Genomic DNA, 23,649 nt, shown 5'->3' on the forward strand with positions numbered 1-23,649 from the left:
TGGGCCAGCGTCAGACATCTAGTGAGGGGGTTTGGCTTCTCTGGGGAAGCCGGCTGCCCCAGGAGCAAGGTGGGAGCTCGGGGAAGTGCGGGCAGAGAAACCGCTGCCCCTGAGCCCAGGGAGAGCCATCCTGCAGGGGGCAGGGGGCAGGGGGCTGCTCAGAAAGGAACCCGGTCCCTCCCCGCCCATCACCTCCAGGCCAAGCTACGTCTAGAGATGGAGATGGAGCGGATGAGACAGACCCATTCCAAGGAGGTGGAAAGTCGGGATGAGGAAGTAGAGGAGGCCCGGCAGTCATGTCAGAAGAAGGTAAGGGAGTGGGCACTCAGCGTATCCAGGACGAACCCTGCCTCCCCCATCACTGCTTTAAAGTAAGGGGCTTTCTGGTTCCCTCCCTGAGCCACACTATCATCCATTGCCATTCTGGACCCGAGATCCTGACCTTGGCTGGGATGTGTGCCCTCAGGGACTATGGAGAAAGCTTGGTCCTTTGAGGGACGCACGCTCCCTGCTTTCTGGGCACTCAGCGAGGCTGGCCTGGCCTGCCCACTCTGGAATGAAGCCTTCCACTCTGGTGTGGGGCTGCGGTGCACGGCCTGCCATCCCTCCTCCCCCTCCCAGGCTGCTTTGAAACCCTAGGAACTTCGAATTTGGGGTCTGACCCCTCTGGGATCTGCTCAGCCTGCCCCACAGTTTTCCCAGGGTCCGGGTGTGGTGGGGGGAGGCGGGGGAGGGATTCAGAAGGTAAGGGGCCGGCTGGCACCGGACACTGAAGGGACTGCCGGGCCTCTGTCCCCACGGCCCTCCAGTTGAAGCAAATGGAAGTGCAGCTTGAGGAGGAGTACGAGGATAAGCAGAAGGTGCTGCGAGAGAAGCGGGAACTGGAGAGCAAGCTCGCCACGCTGAGTGACCAGGTGAGTGGAGCCTGCTGGCCGGGCACGGCCTCAGCAAGGTGACTTTCAGGGATACAAAGCTGGGCAGGGAGCTGGGGGTGGGGCAGGCTCTGTGGAGCCCACTGTCAGCACATGGAGAATGGGGTGGTTACCATGCAGAGCACACCCTGGCTTCTCTCACTGGCTGGCCTGAGCCCAGCACGTCCTCCACTGTTGCATGTTCGGGGGGCTCTAGAATAAGGGCAGGGGTGAAGAGTGGGCGTGGGGAAGACAGGAAGAGGCTCTGTGGGGGAAGCCAGAGCCCCAGCTCCTGCCATGCGCCCAGGTGAGCCAGAGGGACCTGGAGTCTGAGAAGCGGCTCCGGAAGGACCTGAAGCGCACCAAGGCCCTGCTGGCAGACGCCCAGATCATGCTGGACCACCTGAAGAATAACGCCCCCAGTAAGAGGGAGATCGCCCAGCTGAAGAACCAGGTGTCTGGACAGAGAGGGGGTGGTCAGCTCCAAGGGGCAATCACACGCCTATGATTTTAGTTCTTTCTCTCCCTCCCTTCCCTTGCCAGGGATTCTTGAGTCCTTGAGAAGGAAGGTAATGGGAGGGGGAGAAGCCACTCATAGCTGTAGACTCCTAGGATCTGTGCGCACCAGATAGATGACCGCCAAGCCCCAGGATGGCACAGATGGGTCCCCACACCTGCCATCCCTGCCCCATGAGACACCTGTGCGTGCTGGCCCAACAGGCCAGGGTTGGGCTCCTTCTCCCCTGCAAGCATCCCCCAACCCTGTCCAGCCCTCCTGCCCCTGGGGCCTGGCTGACATCTCTCCCTGGGGTGGGGACGGCCCTGTGTCCAGCTGGAGGAGTCCGAGTTCACCTGCGCCGCAGCCGTGAAAGCGAGGAAGGCCATGGAGGTGGAGATCGAAGACCTGCACCTGCAGATTGATGACATTGCCAAAGCCAAGACGGCGGTGAGGAGCAAGGGGTGTGGGCCAGGCTGGGGGCAGGGGTGGCTGAGGGAGAGTAGACTGGGGACAGACGGGGCCCTTCCCCAGCCCGATTCCTTGACGCCAGGGCTTTCTGCAGGGAGATAGGGCCTCCCCTCCTTTGCCTCTCCCCACTCAGAGCAGAGGCCCAGGACGGGGGGTGAGGTGGAAGAGGGAGCCAGCAAGGGCCCATCTCCCTGTTTAACCACCTGCCTGTGGGAGCTTGGCCACAGGCCCCGACACCATAAATAAAGGCAGCTAATGTGGCTGAGGGATGTAAACAGGTGCCTGGAGATTAGCTGAAGCACCGATAAGAGGATGGGATGGCTCCGGTTCCCTTCCCTTCCCCTGGCCAGCCCACTGACAAGCCCAAGCGGCAGCTAATTAGAGCTCTTATTTAATGCTTCCCTTTTAATTCCCTACCTCTCCCGCGGCCCATCCATCGGCCGGGAATGCATTACCGGGATACGGGCACCAGTACCTCCTTGGGCAGGGAATGGGGCAGCGGGGAGGCTGGGCTTGGCTCTGGGCTCCACGGACCCCCCCATCTGGTCACCCGTCTGTTGAGGGATGCCAGTCTTCTGGGCTTGATTTATCTCTGTGACATTTGTGCTCCTCGGCAGTTTTCAGGTGAGTAATTCAAATTCTTTAATTGTGTTAAAAAAGGCTGTTATAAAATTACCATTTTATTTAAATCCGAGTTAATAAATTTCTTGGCGGAGGCTTCCCCAGCTCCCCACAGCCCGGTAACAAGATGGATGGGGCCGAGAAGGAGCCAACGCAGTCATTTTGGTTTGGAATTACAGGCTAATAGATTCATTCATTTCCTGAAGCTGCTGTTGGCTGTCTGCTCCCCTCCCCCCAGGAGTGGACTGACTGTGGGGCCGGAGGGCCCGGGAGAAGGCCATCCCAGGGGAGATGAGAATCCAAGCCAAGGGACCCTCGCACATTCGAGGGGTCCTTCCCCGAGGCCTGAAGGGGGCAGAGTGCGTGCAGGTTAGGGCACAGACTGCTAGGGCCAGGATGATGGGTCATTTGTTCTGGGCAGACCTTTTCTGCCTTCTCATTAGCCTTCGAAGAGCTGCCAGGAAGCAGCTGTCATTTAGCCCACGGTCTGCCTGTGCCATGAAGACAGCCTTCCCTCTGCTCCCTGAGCGCCCCTGGGTCTGGACCCTGCTCCTCTGGCCGGCCTGGCTGCACCGTCACCCCCCTCCCATTGGAGGCAGCGTGGGGAAGTTCAGACTTGCCACCAGGTGCCATTAGGCACTCGAGGCCTGATGCCCTCTGATCAGTCTTGCCTCCGTCCAGCTGGAGGAGCAGCTGAGCCGCCTTCAGCGTGAGAAGAATGAGATCCAGAGCCGGCTGGAGGAGGATCAGGAGGACATGAACGAGCTGATGAAGAAGCACAAGGCTGCCGTGGCTCAGGTGCCCCCACCACGCCCCTCCCCACAGACGCCGTCCCTGTCGTCCTCTTCCAAGGGCCCCCGCACGCCCCTTGTCTTGGGAGCGGGCCCCAGCCCCGTACCTGGCGTGTGGCGAGCTGGGGTTTGTGTCCCCGGGGCAGCCCACGTCAATGCTCACTCCTTTTTCCCAGGCCTCGCGGGACTTAGCGCAGATGAACGATCTCCAGGCCCAGCTAGAAGAAGCCAACAAGGAGAAACAGGAGCTGCAGGAGAAGGTGGGGACCAGGGTCTCCCTTGGTAGAAAGAGGGTGCGGGGTATGTGCGGACAAGCCCCCAAGCTCACAGCATAACAGGCGCTCCTCCCGCTCATCAGTAACCCACAGAGCAACGTCTATGCGTGTGGAGGCCTAGGCCGGGAGCCATAGCACCGTAGTAGACATTTTGGCTTCAGCTGTCTGACTTCACATTTCTATTCCCTCTCTGGTCCTTGGCTTTTCCCTTTCTCTCCAAAGAGCAAAATCTGTCAGCATTGGGCCAGGGCCCCATCCTTCCACCTCCCCTGGGCACCCATCCCTCCCTCCCTCAGCCTTCTGGTCACCATGGTGATCTTGCCGGGCCCAGACTCTGTGCCCTCCCTTCAGGGCTCAGTTCCTGCTTCTCCTCCTGCCCCTGCCCCCAGCTCCAAGCCCTCCAGAGCCAAGTGGAGTTCCTAGAACAATCCATGGTGGACAAGTCCCTGGTGAGCAGGCAGGAAGCTAAGATCCGAGAGCTGGAGACCCGCCTGGAGTTCGAGAGGACCCAAGTGAAGAGGCTGGAGGTGGGTGCACCCCCGTCCTGGCCCGCAGCCCAGAGCAAGGCCGGGCCGCCTCGGTGGCTGGAGCCACGCATGCTCAGCAGCGTTGGGCAGGCCACGGCTGCTCCTTGGAGGCCCCTGCCAGGCTGCCAGGCCAGCTGACGGGGCGGGTGCCTTCCCCCCGCCCGCCCCTCCTGCTCTCTGGGCACCGCGGAGCCAGCCTGCTTTACATTCTGTTTCCGTGCTTGCTTTCTGCCAAGGGACCAGAGCAGCTTAGCTTTTTGTCTTCATATTTTCCTCCACCATGAGCTCCCCCCGCCAGTCCCCTCACTCGCTCTCCCCGGCAGGGTCATAAATATGCAGTGGATGGCGCCACTTCTGTGAGGGCTGAAGTCTGTTCTCTCATCTCACCGCTCGCGCGCTCTCTCTCCCTTCCCGTTTTTATTGCCTTTTTCCCTCAGTTCTTCCCACCCTTCCTGTCTCTGCCTTTTCTCTTCTCTCTTTGCTTGTCTCCATGTCTGCCCCCTTCTTTCCAGTCCCTTTGCATGTCTTCTCACCCACTCCGTGCTCCTTCCTTTCTCCCCATCCCCTCCCTCCCCTCCCTCTGCTCCTCATTCTTGCCTTCGACCCTTCTGTTCCTGCTCGCCCCTCTTCTGCTCTGTCTCGCTCTTCCTTTCACCGGTAATCTCTGTGCTCCACATGCAGTCCTCTGGCTTCCAGGCCCCTGAAACCAGCACACCCAGCCCCGCCCTCTCCGGTGGAGCAGGTAGGAAGCAAGAGGCAGGCAGAATTGTCTCCAGTGAACGCTTCTCTTGTCCTGTTTTTAAGTTCTCCTCCCACTCGAGCTTGTACGCGTGTCTAAGCACCAGCAGTTCTCCGTGAGAACTGTGTTCATGGGTGTGCACACTGAGGAGCGTCCCTGCCTCCTCCCCAGCAGCCCCTGGGGCCACCGAGCAGGCATGAGGGTGGGGATGGGAACAGGCGACTATGGGGCTGGCAGCGGGCATTGAGAGGTCATTCGTCCCCTTGACGTGGGAAGAGAATACGGCAGAACCTCCCAAGACAAAGTCCCAGTCCTCAGAGGAGCCAGGGAGAGTTGGGAGGCTTAGTCATGTTCCTGTTCCGCCCACCACAACCCAGAACGATCGGTAATATATATTTCCATCCCCATTTTGCATGCAGGAAGGGGTAAGGAGATTGCCTTTGGTCACAGAGCTGTCAAGGGGCTAAAGAAGCCATTGGTCTGGTGGCTCTGGGGCAGATCTGTGCACTTGTCTCCTTTTCTTTTGGCCTCAGACCCTTTCCTTAGCCCTGTCTCTGTATCCCTTCTGCCAGGAAAGGCAATATTGTTCCTGAGACACACAGGATCTTAAATACAAATGGCCCTTAGAGATGGCATAGTCTAGTGCCATTATCTTAGCGACACGGAGGATGGGGGCCCCCGAGGTGGAGACCCCACAGCCAGTCGGTGGTCAAACCCAAAGCAGGTCCTTCCCTCACACCCTACCCCAGCCTCTAGGTCATTTTTTTGCCTACGGCCTGGTAAGGAAAAATGTATTCCATGTTTCTGGAGGGAGAGAGATGCATCAGGCTTAAAGGGATGGCTGTGTGCTTAAATCTGATGACTCTTTAGTCTCCTAATCCAGGAACTCTCAACGAACCATTTACCTCCAAGCGAGAGATCTAGCTTCCAGAGCTGCTGGGTTCAGGGTCTCTGAGGGAAGTGGGGCTGATGGTGGAGGCCCCACATTTGGCGTCAGGATGGGTAGGCCCAGGCTCTAGCAAGGGCACTGCTCCAGCCATGGGAGTAACGGTGATGGTGATGGTGATGGCACCTTTCATCGTCCCAGTCACCTTCACATACCTGACCTTATTCAGTCTTTAAAAGACCATGAGGGATGGGCTCCTGAGTGGCTCAGTTGGTTAAGCATCTGCCTTTGGCTCAGGTCATGATCCTGGGGTCTTGGGATCGGACCCTGTGTGGGGCTCCCTGCTCAGCAGAGAGTATGCTTCTCTCTCTCTCTCTCTCTCTCTCTCTCTCTCTCTCCCTCTCCCCCCCGCCCCTCCCCCCACTGCTTGTTTTCTCTCTCAAATGAATAAATAAAACCTTTTTAAAAAAAAAGGGCCCTGAGGGAGTAGGTGTTATTCTCCCATTTTACAGAAAGGCAAAGGAAGCCTCTTCAGAGGGCTTTAGTTCCTGCCCACCTACCGGTGAGTGGTGGTACCAGAGCCGGACCCCAGTCCTCCGGACTCTGGAGCTCAGAGCCAGAGCCACACCGGTGTCCCGGCCTAGCTGATGGGCCTGTCTTCCCGCCTCCCTGTCCAGAGCCTGGCCAGCCGGCTCAAGGAGAACATGGAGAAGCTGACGGAGGAGCGCGACCAGCGCACTGCCGCCGAGAACCGAGAGAAGGAGCAGAACAAGAGGCTCCAGCGGCAGCTCCGGGACACCAAGGAGGAGATGGGCGAGCTCGCCAGGAAGGAGGCTGAGGCAAGCCGCAAGAAGCATGAACTGGTAATGCACCCCACGCACAGGGCCCTGAGCACAAGGCTGGCTGAGTGGCTGTATGCACACACATCCCCCCGGGCGGGTGGGGGGGGTGGGCCCTAAAGAAACCGGAGTTGAGATTATTGGAAGGAGGAGGAACATGTCAAGGAGACAGTCCAGGAAGTCCCAAAGGCAGGCTAGGGGGCCAAGGGTGGGGTACCCCAGTGTCCATCGGGCGAACCCAGTCCACAGAGCTCATGTCTGGAGGGGAGAGACTTAAAGCAGGCTTTTTCTGGAGCACCTGGACAAGAGACTAGCCCTCCTGGTGAACAGTACTGCCCACTCTGCCTCTTAGGAGATGGATCTGGAGAGCCTAGAGGCGGCTAACCAGAGCCTGCAGGCCGATCTAAAACTGGCATTCAAGCGCATTGGGGACCTACAGGCCGCCATCGAAGATGAGATGGAGAGCGACGAGAATGAGGACCTCATCACCAGGTGAGGGGGCCTCTGTGGCAGCAGCGGCCCGCCCCAAGGCCCTCTGACCACCTCTGGATCAGGCCACAAGTTAGAACAGCTGCCACCTCTGTCTCCCTACCACTGAGTCACCAGCCCACCTTCCCTGCATCGCCAGACCCCAGTAGGGACCCCATCCTCTAGCGACCGAAGGCAGGACGGGTGCCACCTGGGTGAGACATCCACCCTCTTCCTCCCCGTGCTCCCTCCCTGGGCCTCCCGGGAACCTGGCTCTCCTGCTCTGCCTGTCCACGATGAGTTATTCCCCCGTTTAGCTGCATTTCCAATGGTGCCTGCCCCACTCTGGGGAAAGCAGAGATTTAAGGCCTGTGGTGCCTTGTTACTGTGCCAGAGATTTTCTCTCATAAAACCCACCCAGGGAATGGTTCAGGAGAGAGAGAGAGATTTGTAGTCTGAGGCTGACGAAGAAGCACAAGGCAGGTAGAGCTTCAGCTCTGCAAGGTGGGGGTCAGGCCCTGGAGAAGCTCCCAAGGCTGCCTTGGGCAGAACCCCGGGCCCTAGACCTGCCCCCTTCCCGGGTGAGCCCTGGTGCCCCATCCTGCAGGCAGAGGGAGCCTGCTCCTTTCCGCGGCAGGAGAATGGTGCCCCAGGGCAACCCAGACCTCCTTCTGAGGACAGCGAGTGAGCACTGTCACTCACCCTGTCCCCCAACTGGTCTCCACCAGTCAGAGGCATCTCTTGCTGAAGAAAAAGGGGTCCTCAGTGGAGAGGTCCACCTTGGTTTGCTCCCTTATGATCTCCCTTGCCCACCATTTTCTTTCTGTTTCCAGTTTGCAGGACATGGTGACAAAGTATCAGAAAAGAAAGAATAAACCGTGAGGACTGGAGCGCACGCGCTCTCTGCCTCTCCCGTGGTGTCTAACCGCCCCTAACACGGGTTCCCCACCTAGGGCCCCTGCTGCATGCCGCACGTGGACACAGCCTATCACACCTCCTCCAAGCTGGCCTCACGCTAACACTGCTGACTCTGTCCTGAGGCGAGGCGAGGCAAGGGGCCGGGCCCTGCGTTGGGGGTAGAGGACAGGCCACGAGGCATGCTCCCCCATGAAGGCTTACAGCCTGGGTGGGCAGGATGGGGGGCTCCACAGAAAAGAGCGCTTGGCCTCAGTCTGCCTTCCTGAGCTCCGGCCTTCTCCCTCAGAAAGCAGGCGTAGCTGCCTCCCAGGCCTATTTCACTGGGGGAAAGTCTGATTGGGCTGGACTGGTCCACACCCTGGGGCTCCTTTGGAGCCTGTGCCACCCCTAAAAGAAGTGGGTAGGTTTCATTTTGGAAGGGCCCACCACCTCCCTGTGGCAGACAAGGGTACGAGGTGTGGGGCGGTGTCTAGCAGTTTCTTGTTTGGAGAAGGCATCCAGCCAGCTCCTCACAGGCTGCTTCCCCATGGCAGGAGAAGGGAACCCAGCCAGATGCGTTCACCTTGCTCCCTGCGGGCACCTCGGACAGAGGGCCCCCCTCCCCCACCACCCAGACGTTTGTGCTGGTGCTGCCTGTCAGGTGACAGGGAGCCCAGGAGATCTGCCCTCACCCTCTGATTCCTGCTTTCTGAGTGGGAGCGGGATGGCGGGAGCAGACGCGCGGGCCTTGAGGCCGATCAGAGTGATCCTCTGTCAAGTTCGTCAGGACTGTTTGTTCGGAAGTGGGTGTTTTTTTTTTTTACCGTGGCATTGGCTTTCCTCCCACAACTCTCTCTTGCCTGGCAGGCCTCCTCCCCTGGCCGGGATGCGCTGGCGGCGGCGCCCAGGAGTCCGTGAGCGCTAATGATAAATGTAATAGTGTGTAACAGTGATAGAGGGCCGCTGGAGCCCGGTTGTCACACACAATTAATATCCCCCGCCATCCTGTCTCCGTTTGTTTGTTCCCCCGCGATTTGGCTCCCAGTTAACTAATAGCACATGAGCCTGGACATAAATTGTATTTGACTTGGGGTTTAATTCCGACCATTTAAAATTTCAACTGCCCCCTGAGCCCGCCTGCCCCTGGAGTTTGTTCACAGGCTGATTATTTAAGTAAAAGAGCCTAAACATCATCTATAGGCTTGACACTAAAGGGAAGGCGAGGGCAGGCCAGGCAGCGTCTCCACCCATTCGCTGCTCTGAAGGGAAGGAGGAGAATTTGTATTCTGGGTCCACGGCTGCCTGTCCCCTGTGTGTTCCAGCCCTGCCATCCTTGGGCTGGAGGAGCTTCAAGGGCTGATAAAATGCGCATTTAAGATCATCTTCTAAACCACTGCTAGGCAGGGGCACGCACGCGAGCATACGTGCGCGCGCTCACACACACGTACACACCCGGTGTGCACTCACGCAGGCGCACTGGGGCGTGCAGTCCTCGCCACGGTCCCACTGCTGGCCGAGGTGGTGTGGCTCCGTGCTCAGCCGCTCTGGGCCCCAGCGCCAAGTTATCGAGCGAGCGAGTAAAGCGGGCAGAAAAATAATGTTTCGATTTACTTAGAGATACAGTTGTTATTGCCATAACCTTAATGAAAGCAGTAAACAGTGCAGTATTAAGGGAGATTTATACAGAAACACTTTTAACATGTAGACATAGATTTTGCGATGCACACGGAACCTCCTTTCTAAAGGCAATCAATATGGTTATGAACGGTGGTGATAAATTACGGGTTCTGAAGCCGGAGAAGGAGGATTTTTGCATGGGTGTATAAATCAGGTGGTGCTGGCGTTCCGTGGGGCCCGTGCACCATAGTAAATCTGCCGGGCTCGGACAGGCACGGGGCTTGCATTAGTGGTTTCGGGCTGTCTGCTAAACTCCTGTTTACCCGGGGTATCAGCCAGCCTCATCTTTGTTATAATTCTGTTTTTGATGGAAGCCCATAAAACATGCCTCTTTGTTCCCCTCCCAATGGGTCATGCTCTCTCGCGGTCTCCAGAACGGAGTCTGGCAGTTTCCTCTGTGTGTGTGTGTGTATGTGTGTGTGTGTGTGTGATAGAGAGAGAGACAGAGAACACACTTGCGTGCACAAACACTCACGCGTGCCTGTGTGGCTGTTTATTCAAGAACCTAATTCAGGAATGGGGCTGCTCCTGTTGACACAGATGAAAGGAAATTTATATCAAGGAGAAATCCTTAGCATCTCCATAGCAGGAGAATGTGGGAGCAGACATTTTGCAGAATTCTAGAACATTCTCAGAAGCCGTCCCTAAGCCCCCACTGCTTTGTAAAGGAGTCGCCGTGACTCCAGCCTCCGATTCTCACTCCTTTGGGCTTTTCTGCCAGTAGAGAGGGCTTAGGCCGGCTTGGCGAGATGCACAACTGGGAAGCGAGAGCAGGAGGCTGCCTGAGGGAGGGAAGAGGAGACTTGGATAGACAGATCCATTGTCTGGGACTTTCTGAGGGCTCGGGTGGATCTCCAGGACACAGTTTGAATCCCAGAGCTGTTGCCAGCACCTTGGGAAATGGCGGATGCCCCCTCCTCGCCCTTCTCTGTTTCCTAAGGGTCGGGGACGTCACAGGGTGGGTCTGAGATCTGGCCCGTCCCGCTCAGGTGCGCCGCTGTCAGCCGAGCTGGGAGGCATCCAGTTCAAGCTAACCTGAAGGCATAATGATGCCCTTCTCTTCCCCGCCCCATGGCCTGCAGTCTGGCTCTCACGGTGAAGGCGTGAGAAATGGCCGCAGCTGTGGCCATGTTTCGGGGAGTGGGCAGACAAGAAACGGAACAGGCCTCAGCGAGTGGCTATAGGGTCTCGGACTCATCTTTTTAACCAGTGGCCGTTTAGCTGGAACTCATAAATGGACAGTTTCCCTGTCATCCTCACTGGAAGTGTTTGGCTCGATAGCAGTCTGTCTCCACAAGTAGAATAGGAAGTCCTCCATGCTCCTCATGGTCCTCTTGGTGGCTGTCCTGAGTGTGGCCTGCTGAGCGGGGCAGGGTCCTCTGTGAATGGGGCGCCCCATCTAACCTTCCCGTTTTGCTCCCTGACTCACTGATGTGCATGCCATCCTGCCCCCCTACCCCGGGCCAACCCGTGGCCCCTTCAGCGCTCCCCACTGGGCTGCAGCTTAGCCCTTCCTCCCCAGTCTCTCCTACCTTTCTGCTCCTCATCCCACAGCGAGGGGGACTCAGATGTGGACTCGGAGCTGGAGGACCGCGTCGACGGGGTCAAGTCGTGGTTGTCGAAAAACAAGGGGCCTTCCAAGGCAGCTTCTGATGATGGCAGCTTGAAGAGTTCCAGGTGAGTACATGGCCTTGAGCTGGGAGGGAAAAGCCACCTCATAAGCCAAGGATAAAGGAGCAGTGCCTCGGTCCCGGCGGGGCCAGGCCTCTGGTACTGGCCTCTCTTGCCTGGCACACGTACACGGGGCCCGGGCGTGCCCCCAGCATGTGGAATGAGCACAGGAGGCTCGGGGTCTGTGCACTCTTGTTTTTCCTAGGTAACGGTTTCCTACCAAACGGGCCTTTGGTTTGCTGTAGGTTTGACTTCATCCCCATTTATTCATTCAACAAATAGTGGTTGAACCACCAGAAAGTTTGGGCCCCAGAATCAAGATGGGAATGGGGCATGAGGAGTGTCTGGACCCCATGATCCTCAACAGGACTGTCTCAGGCCAGCTCTGGATCTCTGAAATCTTAACAGGACTAGCAGCAGAAAAGGCACCAGTTCCCCTGACTTGCTTATCACAGCCACATTTCTCTTCCTGTCCCCATTCTCTCCTTCCTCTGATCTTTTCAACATTTCCCCTCCCCACCCCACCCCCATGCTTCCTGCTCACACCCATCCACTGGAGGAACTCCTTCCCCTCCTGTCCAGCCAAGTCAGTCTTCTGATCACACAGACAGCTCCCCCTGGAACCAGCTCCCCAGTCCCCATCCCTCACTTCCTGGCCAGCATGGCAGCAGGAAAGGTAATCCTCCGCCCCCCTGCGCCAGTGCCTCCTGACTGAGAACCATCCTGATCCACACCCCCTCCCAGAGTCAGCAGGCAGGCTGGGTTGACAAGTAATCCCGCCGCCCTCCTCCCACTCCCCTGAGGCCCCTTCCCAAGTCCAGCCCCTCACCACCAGCACCCAGCGGCCCCCTCTAATTGGTTTAATTTATTCAGCCAAACAACATTTCGTTATGGCAGATAATGCCGCCTTCCCCACCCCACTGCCGTTCACCACTGCGCGGCACAAGGCTCCAGGTAGTTGACAATGAAATAAATTGAACTAAACGTTTTAGAGGGGGAAAAGTGATGAAATAGAACAATGGTCTAATTTACATGACATTCTCCATGAAGCTATTTTCACTGACGCAAATTATTTTGCTTCATTTCCTCCAATGCTCTCAGTGCCACTTTGCTGGGGTGCTGCTGGTGGCTCCCTTTGCCTCCTGCCTCCTCCCTCCCCCTGTGTCTTTATTCTCTGGGTTTCATGCAGGCTCCTCTCCCTCTCTCTCTTTCTCTCTCTCCCTCTCTTATTCCATCTGTGCTGCTTCTAATCCACTGCTGGTTCTCTCTTCCCGGCCTCACCTCCCTCCCCTAGAACGGCCCTCAACACCTCTGGCAAAGAGGGCAAGGGGGTGGAGGAGAGGCCGGCCTCAGCACTGAGCTCCCTGAGCTACCGGAAGCGGCTCACCCTGAAGGACTCCATCGGGGGCACCGGGGATGAGGACTCGCTCTTCACCACCCTGAGCGAGCGGGCGGCCTCCCCGGAGAGGCCGCCCCGGAAGACCCGCATGGGCCCTAGGGAGGAGCCAGATGAGTGCGGCTCCATCGTCTCCGAGGCCCTGAGCCGCCCGGGCCGGGGGCTGGAGAAGCGGTGGGGCTCAGACTTCGACCGGGCCTCCACAGTCTCTGCTCCCACCAGCCGGGCCTCCTCGGCCACACGGCGTGGCTCCGGTGAGGACAGGGCCCGCTCGTCCATGAGCTTCTCGCTCTCGGGCTCCCCCATCTCCCGGCGCAGTACCTCCCGGCTGGACACCCTGTCCAGGACCCTCAGTCCTTCCTTGAGCCGCGCCTCGGGCCGGGGCCGGGACAGCCCGGATTCCCGCCTGTCTCTGGGCCAGAGCTGCCTGGACACGTGGGACGACGGAGCTAGTGTGGCCTTGAGCGAGGCCCACTCCCAGTACAGCCATCCATCGCTGGCCCGCAGTCTTTCGGTACCACCACGGCCACGTGTCTCGGCTTCGGCCTCGGCCACGGATGATCCCCTTGGCGCTGGCATCCGCCCCGTCAGCCGGCACTCCTACCTGGACCCCGACCTGGAGGCCGCCATCAACGAGGTCTTAAGCTTCAAACCCGGCCCGTTCCAGAGGAGCAGCCTGGAGCCCGACTCGGAGGAGGATGACCGGAAGAGCATCCAAAGCGTCCGCAGCGCCCAGCTGGACCTCCCAGCGCGGGCGGCCGGCATCCGCCGCTCGGCCTCCGCTGCCGACGTCTCCCGCTCCCGCAGCAGCCGCAAGGGCCGGAGACACAGCAGCTCCCGCTCCAGCTCCAGCTCCGAGGACTCCTCGGAGCCCAGGCGGCGGAAGAAGGGGCGCTCGCGCAAGGGCAAGAAGAAATCCAGATCGAGGAGAAAGAGAACGGAGACCGAGTCGGAGTCCTCATCCAGCTCCAGCGGCTCTACGGTGTCAGGCCACAGCCGCTCAAGCGTGAAGAAGGGCCCCGCTGCCGAAGACAAGGAGACTGCGGGCCGGCAGTCCCGGCAGTCTCGGAAGGAGGAGAAGAAGCGCAAGAAGGAGGTGGACAGCCTGATGATGCGGTACCTGTACCGGCCCGAGAGCGACTAGCGCGGCAGTAGGTGGCAGCTGGCGTGGGGCATGGAGTGTGCCGCTCGGTGTGAACTAACATGCCCCCACCTCGCCCGCCCCCACGGAGGCCTCTGCTTTGGTCCCTTCAGGCACGCCTGGCCTCAGGGAGCCTTCTGGCTCCCACCTTGAAGAGTAGGGCCAGTTAGTCATCCTGAGCCCCGTGTCCCCCCCAGACTGATCCTGCAGAGGATGGTCGCTCACACTTACTAGGTCCCTGCTGAGGGCCAGGGCCCCCCCTAGATACTGACCACACTGTGTGCACCTAATCCTCGTGCTAAATCCATAACCAAGGCCGGATGAGCCCCACTTTACAGGAGAGAAAACCGAGGCTCGAGGAAGTGAAGTTACTTGCCACGGTCACAGGTCACACAGCTGGGAAGTGATGTTGCTGGGATCTGAATGGAGGTTATTCAACTTGCACTTGACCGCTCCTCCACACGGCCCAGGGCAGAGCACGGGGATGACAGGTTTGCTGCGCGTGCCTGGCAGCACTGATGCCCCAACAGGCTGGTCTCGGGAAAGGGCTCTCGCTTCCCTCCCCAGTGTGAGTTGGTGGGCTAGTGGCTGTCATCTATTTTGAGGCCTTCTGGCTCCGCTTTCCCCTGCCCTGCAAAGCCACCTCCCTCCCTGGCACACATCTCAAGCCTCAGAGTGCACGGCTCCCCAGGGCCACAGCCCCCACAGTACCACACCCTACATCACAGCCCGAGGTGCCTGATTCCCTCCCCAGCCCTCCCACCTGAAGCCCACACATGGGCGGCACCTCGTCTCAGTGCATCTTAAAAAGTAATAATGAATAGAAATTAGCAGCTGCTGACTGACAGACCCTTCCTGGCTCTCCTGCCTCCCCCAGCCTTCTCTCTGTGGGAAGGGAGATCTAGCAGTTAGGCCCTTTATGCCCACACCCCCATCTCAGAAGAAAGGCGCAAAGACTGACTCACTGGAATCCCATTGTTGCCAGTTTCCCTGGTGGGTGGTGACATTTGGATCACCCTGGTTATGTGAAGCTGTTTTCAGCATGGTACCTCCCAGGGCAAGCTTGCTGCTTCCCAGGAGTTGTGACACCAGAGTGCCGCCCCCTGGAGCATGGCCACTGCATGAACTAACACACCTGTCGCATGCCTGTGGGCCTCTCGTGCCATGGGCACCCGGGCAGGTACACTGATTGGGCAGAATTCTCTCCAAAGAGATCAGTTACGTTTTAGGAAATGGACGGGTAGGAGTGAATGTTACCAGCAGCGATTTGGAGATGGGTGATGGGACGGGATTAGGGGATGGTGCAGAGAAGGTAGAATTTAAACTCAGACCAGGCTCATGGCCAGCTCAGACTCCTCAAACCCTGAGCTGCTCTGAAACCAAGCCCCTGGGTTCAGCATGGGCTCTGTCGCTTCCCCCATGTGGCTGATGATTGCAGGGTGCTCTGGGAAGAGCAGAGAGCATCTGGGTTGCACTAGGGAGCTATTGTCAGAAAAGACAGGAGTCACAATATCGAGTCTACTGCCTCACCCTTCCCCTTGGCAGCCCTGCCGAGTGCCCTCCTCCCCCAGCACAGGAAGTCAGTTGGTAGGCCAGGCCCTTCTGGGTACCGCACCCCTGCCTGGAGAGGGAGAGAGGCACAGGCCTAGCTGGGCCATTGCATGCCACCCAGCATCAGACCCAATGCTCTCAGCCTAACATCACCCTCGATCCTATGACCAGCAAGAACAAAAACAACAAAAAAGCCTGTTCCTTGCCCCAGCCACCTGCACAGTTCCTCTTGTCCACCAGGAAAGCAGGAGTAGTCCCGAAACCCTAAACCCTACACACCACCACCCAAGAGGATTGGATTCACAGCGGGGAGAGTGGGCCCCAAGCCAGAAGCTAGCCAGCCAATACCCAGCCAGCCAGAGAAGGGCCGGGGAAGGGAGGGCCTGGCTGGGCTCAGTGCGAGCTGTCTTTGGGTAGTTAAACTGCCAAGCGTGGGGGCCAGGAGCAGAGCAGTGGCTTAGCTTCCCATCTGGTGAGGGGGACCAGCGAGAACTCCGAAGGCGAGCTCATCCGTAGCAAAGGCAAGGGGAGGGGGCTGCCACCCTGGGCTCACCCAGCAGAAATTAGCTCATATACCAAATTGTTTGTGACAGCGTTGTGCAGGAGACGCTGGCTTGTGGGGAGGAAAGCTTTTTGAACAATTTGGTTAAAATGTTCACATTGCCAGCCCTGACTCTTGCCCTGGGGAGGGGGCAAGGAGCTGGCTGTTGACTCTACAGCTATGGCTCCAGAGGCCACAAAGGAGCCTGGCTTGTAGCACACCCGGCTTACCTAGGTGCAGAGCAGGGCAGAGGAGCATGGCATTGGCTCCCCTCTCCGGCTACCTCTGCCGCTTGCCCAGCACTCGGATGGAGCCATGTCAGAACCTGGCTGTCATTTATCCAGGCGTCTGTCTGCTTGGCAATCACAGGAATGTGGGAGTGGGGGCCTCAGCCCAACTCAGGAGAGGTGCGGGAATGGAAAAGAGCTCAGATTGGCCCTACCCGGCAATGCCCTCTCGGCATCTGGGTCGCAGTCCTGGCATCTGCCTAGCCCCCTGTCTCCCCCCCATAAAATAACCCTACTGTTTTTCCAAAAAGTCCTTTGCCCAACAGCAGCAGACCTTCGCACTTGGGTGCCCAGAAATTCTGTCCAAAAATTGAAAATAAAACCAGGCTCCCACTAATTTAGAATTCAAACAACCCAAAAGCTAAAATAACCCCAATTTTTTCTATGTTGCACAGTCATCATTGAGCTTTATAATTTTGTCCCTGAGACACCCTAGAGTCCTTAAGTGCCTTTGGCCCATCAAAGTAAGACTCATTTACGTTCAGTCTAGTTTGTATGAAATGTGTTTTGTGCTATTCTGATTCCTTTAAAAATGGTAATACATTCATGAGAAATATGATAACTATTAACCAGACTGCCCCATTCCTGAACCATTCTGCATAATTGAACATGTATTCTATCAAGCTGTTCCTTCTCCCCGGGGAGACACAGAGAGAGAGAGAGAGAGAGAGAGAGAGAGAGAGGCCTATCTTTACATACCCCCTTGGCTGTCACCCAGGAGGGCGGGGAACATTCAGGTTTGGTTGTGTTTTCTCTTCAGGTCACCCCATCTAGCAGCAGGGTGGAGTCAGCGAAAGGCTTTGAGGTCTAAAGAGTCCAAGTTCAAATTTCCATACTGGCTATGTGACCTTGAGCCAGAACCTTCCTCTCTTTGAACCAGCTTCCTGGTGACATTTCATAGGGTTATCATGAAGAGTAAGATGGGTGTCCAGAGTGCCCGGGACAGTGTCACACACAGGAAGTACTCCATAGCCAAACCCTTTCCTCCCAACACAGTTGGAAAAGCTAAGAATGTGGGTCTTTCTTGCAGAACCCTGTTTCCTCCTCTTTTGGTTTGGGGATGGAAGAACTTCAAAGGGGCCAGTAAACAAGGTCCCCCATCAGATTCTTAAAGCAGAGTTGGGGGCAGAGGGATCATGGAATGCCTGTTTATCCTAGGGAAAGCTCTCTAGGATCGGAAGGCAGAGCTGTGTCCCTGGGAGCGCACTGGGCAGGGACTCTGGGTGCAGAGCCCTGGGGAGTGGGGGCGGGGGGAGAGGGGACACAGTCTGGGCTGCATTTTGTTCAGTGTTGAAATTATAGTGCACTTGAACCGGTGAAGGCAGCAGAGGTGAGAGGGGCAAGGGCAGGCGGCTCTAAGGCTTTGGGAAAGAAGGGAAAAGATAACTGGAGCAAGAGGTTTCTGTCCTTGCTCAATGCCATGAGCCTGCCCCATCCAGGGGATAATTATCCTTCCCATCCTGGTGAGAGGAAGCCTGATGAAAACTCTGTAGGATTGGGTTATGGTACCAAGAAAGGGACGACTATGCCACCCTGAAGCAGAATTCTAGCCAGTCCCTACATTCTGAGCCTCCTTCCCTTGTGGTGAGTAGATGATGCCACGGTCAAGGGCAGAAATGCTCACAGGCCTTAGGAAAACAATGAAGAGAAAGGATTAAGGTCTGGGAGTATCCAGTGGGGAAAGACACTCCCTCTCAGAAGGAATCCTGGTTAGGGGTGAGGTTACTGACCCCCAGTCTCCAAGTCAGTGTGGTCCATGGACCACCAGCATCAGAGTTTTCTGGGGAAGAACTGAAAATGCAGAATTCCTCCGTTCCACCCAAAAGCTAACAAATCAAAATTTCTTGGGGGGAAGGACACAGGAGTCTGTTGCCGATTCTTAAGTTGAGACCCACAGCTCTATGGCATTGCTTTCCAGGGAATTTCAGAGGTTTTCGGAATCAAGACAATGCTCTCCTTTCTCTCACTACTCTGCGTATCTTCCGGGGAAGTGAGGGATTGGAGTCACCTCTCAATTTGTGGCTTTTGAGGAATGCTGTGACGGGGTTGTGGGAGCCTCCCCAGACCCAAAGGCTTTGGTGCTGAAGGTTTAAGGGCATCGTTCCACCATGACCTTGCTCCTCTCTCCCTGCAGCCCTACCAGCTACTGGAAGTCCCTTGCCCCTGACCGGTCAGATGATGAGCACGACCCTTTGGACAGCACCTCCAGGCCACGATACTCCCATAACTATCTGAGTGACAGCGACACAGAGGCCAGACCGACAGAGACCAACGCATAGCCCAGGGGAGTGGTCTGTACCTCTCGTACCCCCTGGGCCTCTGCTGCCATGGCGCCTCTCCCAGGAAATGGCAGGGCACAGGTCTCCCCCACCAGACTGCTGATCCGCATGGGAAACACCCGCCCCCCCAGGTCTGGGGGGCTTTCCACGCTGCGGGTGTCTGACATCTCCACATGGAAGAGGTGGGGGGGTGGACAGGGCAGAGGGGAGTTCCTGAAAAGAGAACTTTTTGCTCCTTCTGCCTCCAAAATGCCACACTCTGTGGGCAGTGGCAGGTGGCTTTGGCACTGCATGGAGTCAGCAAGCTGACCTCCATCTCAGCCCCCTGCTCAGGGACGGTGGACACATTGCCTGCTGGGACACTCTAGGTTGCTGGGTCCACGGGGAGGAGTCGGGGGCAGGCACAGCCATTCCTCCCTACTGCCCCCCCTCCCCACAGCCCCTGGCTTGGGGTGAGGGCTTTCTCTTCTCAGTGCCTGCTGTCTTTTTACTTTTAATTTAAATACCCAACCTCTCCATCACAGCTGCATCCCTGAGAGTGGGAGGGGGCCGTGATGGCAGCTGGAGTTTGCGGGAATGACTAGGGGAATCTCATCTCCATCTTCGCTTCTCCGAGAGCGGTCCTGTGCAGCTGGAGAGACCGGTGAATGGAGCTGGAGCCGGATTCTTCGGTCAGCTTGGGGAGGGGCTCTCAGGTGCTTCCGGGTATGGGTTGAGCCAGCCTGCACGGACAGGGGTGCCTCGGTACCATCCGGCACTTTCAGGCCCCACCCCCTCTGTCTCATCAGTGTGTTAAGTGCAATGACCTATTTAAGACTAAACCCATTCCACCCACACCAGGTCAGGGCCTATCCGAGCGCTGCTTCCCTGCCGCTCTGTCATAGTTGCCTGGACCATAGGCCCAGCTGGAGAGGGAAGGCCTCGGGTGGAGGGCTCGTGATCAGAAAAACTGAAGATGGGGGTTTGGGTCAGTAGTGATGTGTATTAGACACAAGCCTCCACCTGTGTCCTGAGCCGGAGTCATTTTTCTTCCTCCAGTTGTCCTGTCCCCACACACTTACCCTAGACATGACCACATGTGGCCCAACAGTCCCAGCCCCCACCCTAAAGGTCATCCCACCAATGCCACCAGACTTGGGAGCCGGAGGGCAGTGCCTGGTGCCACTCCCATCCGCTGTCCCTCCTGCCCCCCTCTCCTGCAATTGGTTTGTACTCATTGGGCTGTGCTCTCTCTTCCCCGTTTACCTGATGTATGGAAATAAATGTCCTTTTCCTCCTGGCTCTGCCAATTTTCCTGCCTGTTCCTTCAGGCTCAGGTAAAGTCCTGGGTGGTCCCTGGGGAACAGAGTCAGGATTCTGGTGGGGACCGGGGGAAGCGCCCGGGTCGCTGGTCTACTCCCACACCAGACCAGTACCACTCAGAGCTTTTTGGAAGGTCATTTGGGGCAGGCAAAGCTAGTAGGATGAGAAGGTTGGTCCAGAAAGACAAACACCGCCTTTTAAGAGCCTGCAAATTGTAATCAGGTGAGCCATCCTTGCCGCATCCTCTCCTAGTCTCCAGAAATGTTGAGGTCTCTCTGATTATTAAATCTCACCAATTACAGAAGACTTTTTGTTTGTTTGAGGGATGCAAGTCCTTCTTACTAGGTTTAATTTTAGTCATTCCAAATAAGACTTTCTGACCAAACATGGCAGAACTCCCTCTGGCCCCCAGCCCCATTGGCCACAGAGTAACTTGAGTAGGCTGGGAGTTCTGGCTTCTCTGCCCTGTTCAGTCTCTGCCTTCATGCCTCCATTTACGCTTGGTCTGCTCACTGACAGCTAAGAGACAGCTCTTGCAAAAGGGCAAAAAGCAAATGACTCCTCCTACTCCTCTACCTTCTGTAATATGACCAGTTATAATCCCTGCACACATAAAGCTTCTTTTATAACTGGTCAATCAGGCTCCCCTGGTTTGTACAGGAAGGCAGAAAAGGGTATGAGACAGCCCTAACGCCAAGGCTCTGGTGATGTCAGCCACCCAGAAAGGGTCAAGAAAGAGAAGGAGGGAGGAAAGTCCCCCAGAATGACTGGGAAAGGAGTTTAAATGGGTCCATCTTGAATGAAAGAGTCTTCCTGTCTCCACTGCTCCCCCTCCCCCGGTTGAGTAGAGAAGGTAATAAAAGTAAAGTTCCTTTTTTTTTTTTTTTAACTGTTGTCTCCTCATATTCATCTTTTACTCATGCTTTCAAATAGGTGGGTGCATTTTCTGTTTCTCCCAGGAACTACTGTGACCACATCCCTCCCATTTGCAGACAAGATTCCAACTCTGTTGATCCACACTGACTCAGGCCTTTGGTTAACCAGAAAGACCATCATCAGTATATACTGATGCCAACAGTAGTCTGGGGCAGAGGGCTTTGCTCAAGTCCGAAAGCTTATATTATTCATTAATTCATTCACCCAACAGATATTTCATAACTGCCTGCTGTGACCTAGGCCCTATTCTAAGTACCGGGAACCGATGAGTTTCCTTCCTTTGTAAAATAGATTTTCTAGTGGAGTAGACATACAAAATAGGTACTTACTAATATGTATGTGCAAGCTTTGTGTGAGTAGAAAGATGTAAATCATAGCGTTTGTTGTCTAGGGGCTCATGGATTGGGGCAGACCCACATGGAAATAATTACATGAGACCTGGCAGAAGGAGAAAGAAGTTGCTTTGCACATATTACGGGGGGAGTCTGGGAGAGGAGTTTCAGGTGGAGGAGGATGGGAAACCTAAAAGCTGGTATTTTGAGCTGGAGCTTGAAGAAAGGCTTGCACTTCCACAGGTATACAGGAAAAAAAGAAGAGCTTAAGCAAAGGCCCTGAGGCAGGGAAAGATGGGTGGTGGTAGGGATCTCCACAGGTTGCCTAAGGAAGCCGGACACAGCCTCTCATGACCAACACTTCAAGTTGCAGCAAAGCCCCTTGGCCTGAGGTGCTAGACTCCAGGCTGGGACGGAGGCCATGCCCTCAGCACCAACTCTCCAGAGAAGTCCGGGAGCAGGGGGCCATCAAAGCCCAACTTCCTTTTGGGTGTGCCTTCAGAGCTCTATAAGCTCCCACCCTCCCCTGTACACTCATGCCAACTCTGGTCCCTAAGATATAAAGGATTCTCACAAAACAGGGAGCAGATCTATGCCTGTACCAGGCTCAAAGGTGCCTCGACATTTTCTCCTCTCCAATTTCAGACCCTCAAGACTGCCCTGACTCCTGGATGAGAGGTGAGGACCAAAGCCCAGCAAGGCTCCCTGTGGTACCCGGTCAATGCCCAGAGATGATAGCGTCCCACAGTGACTCCTGAACTACCTCCTTTTGTCCTGTGTCCCCTTGGCAGATTATCCTAGTTGTCCCTCCCCCTTGCCCCGCCCCCATGCCTGGTGGCACAGACACTTAGCGATTTGCTCCTTAATTGTCCCCCAGCTAGGCTGCGCAGATGCCGCTCTTTAATCTCTCCTGATAAATGAATCGCGCCGCTCCTTTAATCATATGTTCATATCCAAGCCAATTTGAATCAATTTGGCAGTGAACGTGTTGCAAGAGATGCCATGACTGCTGCTTTCCCCTCCGGGCCCCAGAGCCAGCCCCTCTGCTGTCCTCATCCTCCACGAAGAGCCCAGGGAGCCCATGGGGGGAAAGGATCTCCTACCTGAATGGTGGGGACTTTTCAAAGTCAATCATTCATTCCTGTCCTCCACGCTGGGCCCTGTGGGACTGGAGGGAGCCGGGTTCCCAAGGGCCTCCCACGTGGGAGGAAGGGGGCTGAATCCACAGCCTGCCTTCCTTGTCACTGAACAAAGGGCCCCACTATCATCCTTGCGAGAAAGTGCTGCCTTAAATCTAACCATCATCCTTCTGTTCCCCTTTCATTTCCTCTGAGCTGGTTCTCAGGGAGGCTGAAACTCTTCCTCACCTTCTACACAGCAACACATTCCAGACCAGCCTATGGTCATTTGTCCTTGCCTGCTGCTGCTTCTGGCTGCCACCCCAGCGGTGGGAGTCTGGTCTCTGTCCAGCAGACCAGAGGCACCTCCGCGTCCTCTTCGTGTCCTCTCGGTCCCACCCCCCAAGCTCTGCCAGTCCGGGAAGGCGCCCTCCCATTCGCTGGTAGCCGTATATTAGCATATTCATATTATATTTGCATGGCCGGGACCCCGCCCCCGCCTGAAGGGTCTTCCGGCACCTCCGCACCTGCGGGAGGCCAAGGCCAGGAAGCCGCTGCCCGCCTCCAAATGTTCTTAGAGCAGTTGACTGGGGCCCGAGCCCATCGGCCTTGCCCTTCAAGGATTCCCTCTGAGTGAGGACCCGTCTCCTCGCTCAGCAACCCCCAACCCGACATACTGTTTTCCCGCCTCTTTGAGGGCTCTTGGAGGTCCTTGACAGAAGCTGGGAATGAGGGATGATGCCCTTTCCCCCCTGTCATTAGTGAAACAGGGATGAGGAGGATGACAAAATCAACAATAATTCCCATTTTGCTGAGGATCTACTTACTATGTTCCCATTTGCTGAGCATTTACTATGTCTTCTAACCTTTGTCACAACCATGCAGTATCCTCTCCCTGAGGCTCAAAGAGGGGATGTGTGTCCTAACAGCTTGGTTCCAGCAAAGGTCCAGGTGTCTCCCAGCTCTTCTGGCCTTGTCAGGGGATAAAGGGAGACGGGGGAGTCCCAGGAATCATTGTCATGTTCCTCATCTTTAATCGCTGTGTGCCTGGTATTCAGCAAAGCTTGGCCTAAGTAAGGAAACGCTTCTTGGCATTTTGGGGGGAAATGTCAAACTTACATTTCTGTTGCTCCTTACAATTTTCAGAGCACCCTCCATACATTATCACATTCTGTGCTTCGTGCATATGGTGCCAACAATATGAGTAACAGCTCCACATGGCCCGGAATGCATATATTAAGCTATATTTCCCTCAGTCTAATTTCATTACAGCATAACGGAAAAATCCAGACTGTTCTCTGGGATTGGATCTGGGAGGAGTGATTTCCAGACCAATAGTCATTTTGGAGTTAACAAGGATGCTAGATTTGTTTAGAAGGAATTTCACAGAGAAATTGAGTCTTTTGTAGTGTAAACCCCAGTGATGGGTCATATACATGAGGGAGATTCCAAAAAGGATGTGTGCTTTGCAATTGAAGTCAGTGACATAAATCTCCC

At 56.3% G+C, this 23,649-nt stretch overlaps 1 protein-coding gene across 5 annotated transcripts in view; it reads left to right on the plus strand.

Moving 5' to 3' along the window:
* The window catches only part of MYO18A (myosin XVIIIA), a 94,622-nt gene extending 74,878 nt beyond the window's left edge, over window positions 1-19,744 (plus strand). For 3 of the 5 annotated variants that reach the window (XM_080826223.1, XM_080826225.1, XM_080826224.1), the window contains 12 exons: window positions 199-309; window positions 810-914; window positions 1,219-1,365; window positions 1,744-1,857; window positions 3,181-3,297; window positions 3,467-3,550; window positions 3,955-4,092; window positions 6,395-6,580; window positions 6,909-7,048; window positions 7,858-7,902; window positions 11,153-11,275; window positions 18,320-19,744. In XM_080826223.1, the coding sequence (XP_080682349.1) occupies window positions 199-309; window positions 810-914; window positions 1,219-1,365; window positions 1,744-1,857; window positions 3,181-3,297; window positions 3,467-3,550; window positions 3,955-4,092; window positions 6,395-6,580; window positions 6,909-7,048; window positions 7,858-7,902; window positions 11,153-11,275; window positions 18,320-18,464 (1,455 nt within the window). In that variant the 3' untranslated portion in view covers window positions 18,465-19,744. The remainder of the gene's footprint in view (window positions 1-198; window positions 310-809; window positions 915-1,218; window positions 1,366-1,743; window positions 1,858-3,180; window positions 3,298-3,466; window positions 3,551-3,954; window positions 4,093-6,394; window positions 6,581-6,908; window positions 7,049-7,857; window positions 7,903-11,152; window positions 11,276-18,319) is intronic. The other 2 variants (XM_080826226.1, XM_080826227.1) reach the window with 1 other exon arrangement.
* The last annotated feature ends 3,905 nt before the right edge of the window (window positions 19,745-23,649 follow it).

This window comes from Martes martes (genome assembly GCF_963455335.1).
Source record: "Martes martes genome assembly, chromosome: 16".
Lineage (NCBI taxonomy): Eukaryota > Metazoa > Chordata > Mammalia > Carnivora > Mustelidae > Martes > Martes martes.